The 9,938-nt window shown below is 38.3% G+C and overlaps 1 protein-coding gene across 1 annotated transcript; it reads right to left on the reverse strand.

Annotated features, from left to right (window-relative positions):
- Positions 1 to 5,482: 5,482 nt before the first annotated feature.
- Positions 5,483 to 7,916, reverse strand: LOC100892335 (beta-1,3-galactosyl-O-glycosyl-glycoprotein beta-1,6-N-acetylglucosaminyltransferase). The gene has a single exon (XM_003729365.3). The coding sequence runs from the start codon at positions 7,272 to 7,274 to the stop codon at positions 5,748 to 5,750; it is 1,527 nt and encodes a 508-aa protein (XP_003729413.1). The 5' UTR covers positions 7,275 to 7,916; the 3' UTR covers positions 5,483 to 5,747.
- Positions 7,917 to 9,938: the final 2,022 nt, after the last annotated feature.

Below are 9,938 nucleotides of genomic sequence, written 5' to 3' on the forward strand. Positions count from 1 at the left end.
CATATACACAGAGTTTGGCCAATTTGGTTTCAGTTGGTCTATACACGGCGTATTCTCTTTTGTTTTGTGCTTGCCCAACAAAGCAGTATTCGCCATATCATTTTCCCCCAATTCGAACCGGGATAGCCAAACTCTCCTAATCAATAACCATGCACCCGTGCATGCGCATGGATGCGAACTTAATTTGAGGGCGGGCTTTGAACCATATTACCCATCATTCCCTAGCATCATTACTCCTTTATCATTCGAATCTCATCTTTGGCAGGAGTGACTTAACTAATCGAAGGATAATTTAAAATTTCTTTATTCTGGTAATGGGCCACCTTTAAAATGTGTCACTAAACATTTGAAGTGACGGAGGAAATACCAAACCTTAATGTTGTGTGCATATGGCTAGGCTTTCCATGATTGGTGCAGTCTAATCCAATTCATGACAATCTCTTATTTTGCCAACGGAAAAACACTGTCTGAATACATTTATAGCTCAATGGGCGGGGGAGAGATAGGGAGGCCGGGGAGGGGGGGGGGGGTGTCATCTCTCTCACCCCCTCGGATACAACGCAACGTGTTTACGGGGAGCTTATATGCGGGACTGCACTACTTGTAGCCTCTTGCGCCCTCTTTATCGCCAACAATGCCTAAGCGGTACCCGTTGATCCCCCATGATCCCCCTTTTCTCATGTTAATTGACAGCTGATTTGATGAGATAACCACCTGCCAGTGACCAGGCAGGGAGGTCTAATCCCTCCCGGCCGAACTATTGCAGATAGGCTTTAATAGGCGCAATCTGACAGAGTTAAATTTCTCATAATCATCTAATGTTGCGTCAAAAACACATTTTTTGAATGATTATAACAAAACCAGTATACATTCCTGATATATCTAAGAGGCCGATATATCAGTCAATACAAAATAAACTATTCGGTTTTGACATGACATTATTTTAAATTTGTAAAGCTATACTTGTCATGACTGAATACAACTTCCATCTGAAAATTATTTTAAAAAAAAATCAAATTACACACGCACCCCAGACATACACAGACATACACGCAAATAATTTGAAACTATTAAACAAACTGTTAAATCTCCAATTGGAATGAAACGGTACATGCTTAACATAGATGGGTATCCGAAAATCCGAAATTGAAGATGATAATCAGTTTAATGGGATAGTAATATTTTGGCGGAAGAGGTGTAAATCTTGTAATAAGATATTGCTATAGTATATATGTTATTATTATTGTTGCTATCATTTTTATCATTATTAATTTCATTATCGTTATTGTTGTTACCATGCAAATGTCATAATTTCGTTGATGGATTCAGGGACAATATGACGTAACAATTGAAAACAAAAAAGTGCACGATCTACCACATGATGAGTTTGATTATCATTTAACGTCGAAATGATGTTTGACTGATTTGAGGAAATCATTTAATAGAATGACGCATTGGATGTATGTCTTCTAATAATGAGTTGCAATGGTTAGAAATGTCGAACGGTTCAATTTATTGTTGACGCGGAGGACCGAAGGCGAGGAAGGGGGCAATCTATTATGACGTCATCATATCCGACTATTTTTGAATCACGTGGTCTCTTAAAGTTCTGGCGCCATATATGGGCATGGTAGACTAGTCATGTGAATTTGAGGAAACATATTGTTGAACGTGAAGTTGATAAATAATGGAGACGAGGAGGGGCGAGAGTAAGGGAAGAAAAGAGGGGGTGGGAGAGAGAGAGAGAGAGAGAGAGATAGAGAGGTGGGAGAGAAAGAAAAATAAAGAGATAGAGAGAGAGAGAGAGGGAAGAGGGGGAGATAGAGAGAGAGAGAAAGAGAGAGAGAGAGAGTGAGAGAGAGAGAGAGAGAGAGAGGGGGAGGGGGGTTGGGGTTCGGGAGAGAGGGGTAGAGAGTGTGAGAAGGAGCATGAGAATCGAGGAAGGGGTGTATAAAATTAAGAGGAGAAATTGGAGAGAGATGGGAAGAGGGATTGGAATTGAAAGTGAGCGAGAGAGACGGACAGAGCGAATCAAAGAGAGAAAGAGAGAGAGAGAGAGAGAGAGAAAGAAAGAAAAGAGAGAGAAAGAGAGTCAGAGGGGGGGGGGGGGGAAGGTGATATAGAGCCTACATATAGAAACCTCCATAAATCGCTTAATTCAAAGGACGCAATCTAGCAGTTACCATTTTAATTGGATATTGTGTTCACATTTTGAGTTTTGAAAATATTATTATAGGTCCACGATCCACTTTAATGAACTTGGTAACATTGTTAAGATGAGAGAACATGGGGCTAATGTAGTGACCTCAATGCTAGATGTGCAATTAAAGATAATCTGAAATTTTGAGTGAAAACATTTTGAGTGAAAACAGGCCATTATTAATGATAAACAATGGGAAAAATGGTCTGATCGATTCGTTAATCTCCCAATTATATTAAAATAAATTTTAGGTGTATGTATATTGCCACAAAGCAATGAATTGGCTTTATATACCATTCCAAACTTTTAAGTGTTACACGATTTTAAAGAGCCTGTTTTATGTCTTAATTTCATGAACAACGGTTGGGATAATTCATTTACTGTTAGAGGGAGGTACACATAACGCCTCCAAAGAAAACTTTAAATATATATGTGGTTTGAGAATTTTTCTGGATTTTTTGCATTTCAGAGGGTTAGTACAGTAAAACGAATATAATAAGTACAATTTCGTACAATTCTTTTTCATTAACCTTCAACAATATTACCGTTTCACTTTAAAGGCTATAAAATGAATGAAAGCACTGATAAATAAGGATAGCGAAAGGCATCTCAAGTCAAATAAATTAACTTTGACGGCCAGGTCATTTGAACTAGCGCTATAGATTTACTGTATCACTGAACCGCCCTATTTTGTACTCTCCAATTACCTGAGAACAGGCGCTAATTTCCGCAGACTAATGATTCTCTCTTTTAGTGAGACCTAAGGAGGGCGCTGCTCAGCTGGGGTCCACCTCCGGCATTTCCGCCTCGCACTTCAATCGTTAGTTTTTGTGTTTATTTTCTTCTACATAAACTAGTCTATAAGCCATTGTTTAATTAAGAGAAGTATACTATATTTGATATGAACTACAATGTTTCAAGCTTTCTTTATTTTTTTCCGCATGATATAACATAATCAAATGAATATGCAATATATATAAATTCAATAACATAATATTGACCAAACATTTTACAAATGATTATACAACTATTTAAATAAATGATTTAAGATTGGCACAGTGGTAAAACATAGTGGAGGAGTCTATTAAAAAGCATGGCTTGTATTTTATAGACCCTTGAGAAAAAAAATAGTTACAAGTGCTCTGTAATATAATTAAAAGATATATGTATACAAATGCTTAGGTAATCCCCCCCCCCCACGCTACAAAACGAAAAAGTTGCCTTTAACATTGGTGTATACACAAACTACATATGAATAAATCCATAGATATAATATACATGTACATATGCATGCATGAGCAGCAGAGAACGTAATTTATAAAAGAAAGACATTACTACATTTAATGATAGCTTTCATGTAAATGAATGAAGAGTAGTAGTAGTAGCACACTTATAATTTAATGAGGAGAGAAATTTAAGAAGATGAATATCAATAACGAGTAGAATAACATCTCTATTTAGAATGTAAACAGGTGATATTGGTTTGGTTGTTTTTTACATTATATATGTGTTTTTATTGTACTTTTGCTGTCTTGATTCCCTGTATTGTATGTTATTGCTGATGGAAAGCATATTTCCACATTTATGGACAAGAATAATTAAATTATCAAATTCATGAATGTACGACTGACCCCATCAGAGCTTTCACAACCAAACGTTTTTCCTTTAAAAACTGACAATAACAATATCTCAACTTGAACACTGCACTGTTTGGGTGAGCCCTATTTATTAGTCTATAAGGTACTTTATAACCTGGTTCAATAAGGCTTGATTTAGTATGATATTTCGCTGTCCCAACGCTACGATATCTCACAACGCGTTCCTCATAACGGCGAGATGTCTCAAATCGTGGGTACAGCGAAATTAATATTCAATTCGCTGTCCGCAATGAGATATCTGGGCCTACTTACAAACTTGGTGTGAGATCTCACACCTTGGGGACAGCAAAATATGATTCATAACATAAATATTAAACCAAGGTGAGTCAGGTCATTAAATGGCCTAGTAAACACAATCTCGGATGACCAAAGCTGAATGCTAGCGTCCTGTCCAGACAAAATGAAATTTGGCCAAGGATGACCAATCGCTAAGATCAGGTACCAAATGACAACTTCCGTTATGGGTACTAAGGTCATTTCCGTTCGTGGTTGATGGCTGTACATACGTCATGAATTTGACCGCTATAGTCAAGGATAGCAAAAATCACGTAGGGGTATCGCTTCGTGTGCTTTTCTAGATAAAGAGGGCAGTGGATTCAACCAAACACGTTAATATTTGGGGTCATTTAATTTATTACCAATGTATATACAGAATTAATTGCAAAAGAAAAGGTATAAGTTATTGAAAGTGCTTAGTCATACACAACGTTTACAATAACAACAACCAACCAACCAAACACATAAACAAACATATTAACAGATAAGCAAACAACAACAACAACAACAACAACAACAACAACAACAACAACAACAACTCGACCAGCAAAAACAACATCAGCAACAGCAACAACTAGTAGCCAAATTTCTTTGGAAGCACTTTTCATGACAATCATTTTGTTATGCAAGGGCCAGATGATTTTTTAAATATAGTATTAATGGGTTAAGATCTATTTAGTTGGCTGGCGCCAGGAAGAAGGTCTGCACCTGAAGTATGTTGGTGCCATACTGACTGCATGCACACAACTCTGCAGTGTGCTGATCTTCAACGATGAAAGAAAATTTATCCTCCGACTAAGTATTGAATGCCAAGTGTCCATATAAATATGTTTTTGAATAATTAAATCTGTCACTAAATTAAAATAAAATGTAATAACATAATTAATAAGCAACAATATAACTATAACATAATTATATTATCATGGTAATTTAGGTACATATCAAACATTCAAAAACTCAGTTGGGGGATTAAACCATGGACTAAAGCTTTCGAGAATACCTCCCATACACTTTATACAGGAGAAGAAGAAGGAGCACAATTTTGCTACCCAAAATGGTGAATTTGTAAACCCAAACTTTAAGCGGTGGGACGGGGTGCTATTCTCTTCCTACCATACCCGAAGGCCCTTCCTACGTTCTAGATAATAAGACAAAAATCAATAAAAACATGACAAATTCTTGAGAAAATACCAATGGTGAAAACATCAAATAGTCCTACTTTCAAAATAAATTATTGGCTTAGAGCGAGAGCACTGAAGCTGAGAGCATAGCATACATTATTTAAACGAAACATACATGTTACAATTTTCAAGAGAGCAAATTTATTATAATATCTATGTAAAGACTAAAAGACGCTGAGACTTTCTAGAAAGTATATCATGGGAAATCTCAATAACCCTTTGTGATGCCTATGTAGAACCATGGTCAGTATAATACATGTAGACTGTGACGCATGGCTGTTAATAATAATCCCCTTTTCAAAGTCTTTGCTACGATGTTCATGATCATTTTACAACTATAATTCAATAAAAAACGAGAATTGGTAAGAGAACCTGCTCTCAATCATAATAAACGTTACAAGGCTCCAAGGAACCCCCCTCTCTCGACTTCATTTATGTGTTTTTCGGCGGATTGTCTGGAAACAAATCGGTCAATGGGTAATCCGGAACAAAATCGGCAATTGCACTCGGATATGCTGTCCGGTAGTCCAACATTTCTTCAATACATTGTAACGCAAGTGGGTCAAATTCGTAATGTATTTTGTTTACATACAGATGTGGTATACTCGTGACAAAAGGCAGATATCTGAATCCGATAACACAAACTTGTCGCACGTACTTTCCAATACATGGCGGATACTCGTCTCCTACAGTCCATCGGATAAACCGAGTGCTTGATTTCCATGACGAGTATGGATATCCACCCGGTGCACCCGGATAGCGACTCATGGTGACCCAGTAATGCTCATCAGGACTGTTCGCATCTTCTAGATAATACAAGATATCCTTTGCGGTTTTATTATTGAGAATGTATTCTACGAACGGTCTTCTTGCGACGTAGTAGGCGTTTCCAAAGTACATTTTAGCATTATGAGGCGGTGGCGGTTTCCTTATCTTTGTTTTCTGCAATTTTCCATCTACGACCCGATGATGATTCTCGGTTCGGGTGACGAACCATTCATCTTGCTTCGGATACACACCCGGGATGTCATTAAGGCCTCCGTACGCTTTCACCTGCCGGACGATCTCAAGATTCGTCTTCAGGGGAAAGTCCTGGCCGCATAGGTTGATGACGTACTTCCAGTTGAATTCTTTCCGAGAGACCAGATCCTCCATGCAGTTGATGTCCGCCTGGAGACGGGAGAACCCCCTGTATTGGACTTTCTCAAGTCTTGAAGCTATAAAGACATTGTCGAAGCAACGCGTCAGTCCAAGGATGGCTGTCCAGAAATCCTGATCCGCTTTGGCATCGACATGGAAGCAGTATATGTTCTGCGGATAATAGATGGCCCTCAGCAACCGTTCAACCTGAGCGGAATCCTTATGCACGAGGAGGATAAACGCCAAAGGAAAGTCTAACTCTTCCTGTGACATTGCCTGCGTTGGGTACTTCCGTTTCGTCCGGTAATAATCACAGTTTCGTGTCCATGAGGCCACTACCTCATCCGAAGGCATCTGCGTTCGTCTTTCCTCTCTAGTCCAGTTAAGGGTGGTCTCTGCCATGTCTAAGGCCACAGGGTCACCTTGGATGATACCGCTACAGTTGACAGCATAGTGCAGATGATGTTCACGGGATACTGTAGAAGACACCCACCACCCACCATTGAACCTGACCTTCAAATCTTCCCCCATTGGGTCATTGCTTTCGATCACAGTTGTTGCAACAGTAATCTTACCTTCGATCTCATTGAGACAGTTACCCTCCGTACATTCATGGCCTATTGAAGCGTTCACAATATTTCCGCTGTAGGCTTCCCGCACAATACCATTGGAGTTCTGGTCAGGGTTTATCCATAATGTTCTCATCAGTTCATGTGCGAGGGCGTATAAAACAAAAGTTATAAAGCAGATAAGGATGGCAATTTTCAACTTTTTCGGAAATCGAATTCCCAAAGAATTCCGTGAGCCACCAAGAAACATGTTAACACATATGTTTAATTTCAAAAGAGGACAGAAAGTTATAAAAAGAGCAGTTTTCCCTTTGCAGCGAGCGACTTTGAACTGCAGCGACCAGCATACAGTTTGTCAAACGCGTATACAGCTTCCGGATCAAGAACCACATATGGGTCAAGGACCAGGTGTAGACTGAAATCTGATGAAATGGAAACTGCAGTCCTTGGCATATATATTATGCACTATTCAACCCCTATTGTAAAGCAATACAGCTCTTTCAATAAAGCACGACAACATGATGTCTTCTCAACTTCTGTTCAATTAACGTGTGAGGGGAGACAGAATGCAGACTTCCAGCAAGTTAACTTAACTTAGATTTACTTTTCCCAAATTACACCGAGAGGAAGTTTTTGATGAAACCATAATGAGACATGTCCTCGTGGTTGAAGAAAGATACCCTCGAGTTCAAATCCTTGAGATTCGTCTTTAATCATTTCAGCTGACTCGACGAGTCTCTTTGCCCCTTCCGCTAACCTCCATCCTAAAAAAGGAACCTGTGATTATTCCAGAAAATTAATTCCCAGTTAATCACCGTGTTATCACCATGACACCATGGCCAACTCGTTGCAACCGGAAGTATGAGGGATGCCAGTAGGCTCCTGATGACAGTTCCGATCATGTATCAGCTCTTAGCAAGACGAGCTAGAAGGTGAACAATAAATAAAAAAAGAGGAACGTAAAAGTCACGTTTGTATTGAGCCCTGGTAATCAGACATGTGTCTGTACAAGGGAAAGATGAGTGTCTTGTTTTGATAAGAAGTATCTTAAAGTCCTATGGTTGTGCCAAGCCTAGGGTACGTTTAGCTAATTTCACCACGAATGCAATGGCATTCAAGTCGTTTCCTAGTAATTTTATCGAATTGAAACTCTAAGATTCGATATTTTCAGAGGAAAGGAATGGGCATTGATCATGTTGATACTAATAAAATAAGGAATGTGATCATATTTGGGAAGAGAATTAAGCTGATTCAATGAAATACAGGAATGAATTGCATACTTTGTAAGGATTGTTGTTCTTTACATCTGAAAGGTAATACAAAGTTTTGGTATTGGGTCATCAATTTGGTTCAAATGAACATATTGGAAGCATATGCGATCCTACAATATTCAGTTCTCGTTGTCGCGGTTGAAATCGATTCTAAAGTTATGAAATTGTAAATAATAAACTCTTTATGTTGTATAGCTCCCTCTCAAGGTCAAGATATTAATTAAGCAATAAAACAATGTTTCTTGACTAAAACCGACCGTTTAGCTATTCCCCTTTGGAAATTATATATCATAACTACATATTCTGAGATTTTCATGGTCGCAGCTACCTTTGTACGGCCGTAGGCGCTATTTTAAATTTATCAAAATTTACCGGGAGCACCGGTAAATTTTTATATTCAATTTTTCTCGAAAGCAAAAGTGGTTTAGGGGCTAAATTTTCTAGTGCTTATAATTACATCCACAGGGGCATCCAAATATATCAAAATTGTAATGAATCACTATCCACCCAATTTTCAAAAATTCCCCAAACTTTGTATTACCTTTAAATATAACCATAACGAGGTGAAAATTGTGTTTCTGCGATGACATATTATCATCCTTTATATACGTAGATTGTTGTATGTATAAATACTTAATGCAGATTATTGTTCGTTAATGCAAAAATAATCTTAATTTGATTACAAGTTTGAAGATACACCAACAAGATTTCCTTCTTCTCCATTTCGTCTTTCACCGCGATAGCTCAGTCGGGAGAGCAGTGGTTTCGTAATCCGGTGACCCGGGTTCGAAACTTAGACGACGCGCTAGTGCCCTTTGGTATAAAGGCATTAATCCTCATAACCAGGTCCCTCGGAAAGGACCTAAACCCGTCGGTCTTGTGGTTGCTTACTAACAAGCATTTATCGCTTTTTTAGCTGTCAGGTAAAATAACCACCATTATCAAAATAATGTACAGCTTGAGCCTCCAAAACATTCTACGCTCTTATTTTTCCACAATAATTTGTGGAGATTCTAGAAAATCTGTCTTAAAAAATCGTCGGCTTAAAAAAAAAAAAAAATGGCCATTTTGTTCAATAATTATGTTGAACAGACTTCTTAGCTTTCACAAACGCAGTCTAGGCCCCTCCTTTACCAGTCAAGACCGCTTCTAGTCTGCTTTATAATCTGTTCACAAGTTATATCGTCTTTAGTGAACTCGTGGTAAGCATACAAGAAGTGATATTTAATGCTGCCATTTCCAATAGAGTATCCCGGAAGATAATCCGAAACATGAAATCGGTTTTGAAGCTTGCTCGCAGTTAAAGAGAAAAGCGGAGTAAGCAACCTGTGGATCGTCAGTGTTAAAGGGATAGTTGAGTTCTTTTCTAGGACTTCAAATGTCTTCAAAGTGCACGTTTAGTGCTCTTATTCTTATATATGACATTCCTAGTGCCCTTTTAGACCCTAAAATTGCTATGAAGGTATTTTTTTTTTACCCCAAATGTGTGAAATTTAGATCAAATACGATTATACCAAATCAGCTCCGCTTTCAGAAAAATACGGTGACCGTTAATTAATTAATCAATAATAACAATTCACGGGCTGGCTGGTTGTGCGTATCATAACCAACACGAAAAAGCCCACAAAAAGCCAACATTGGCA

This window comes from Strongylocentrotus purpuratus, unplaced genomic scaffold, assembly GCF_000002235.5.
Source record: "Strongylocentrotus purpuratus isolate Spur 01 unplaced genomic scaffold, Spur_5.0 spur5_scaffold_17, whole genome shotgun sequence".
Classification (NCBI taxonomy): Eukaryota; Metazoa; Echinodermata; class Echinoidea; order Camarodonta; family Strongylocentrotidae; genus Strongylocentrotus; species Strongylocentrotus purpuratus.

What these genes read in the sequence shown, in the direction of transcription:
- LOC100892335 (XM_003729365.3), bottom strand. Translation starts at nt 7,274, where the DNA reads ATGTTTCTTGGTGGCTCACGGAATTCTTTGGGAATTCGATTTCCGAAA.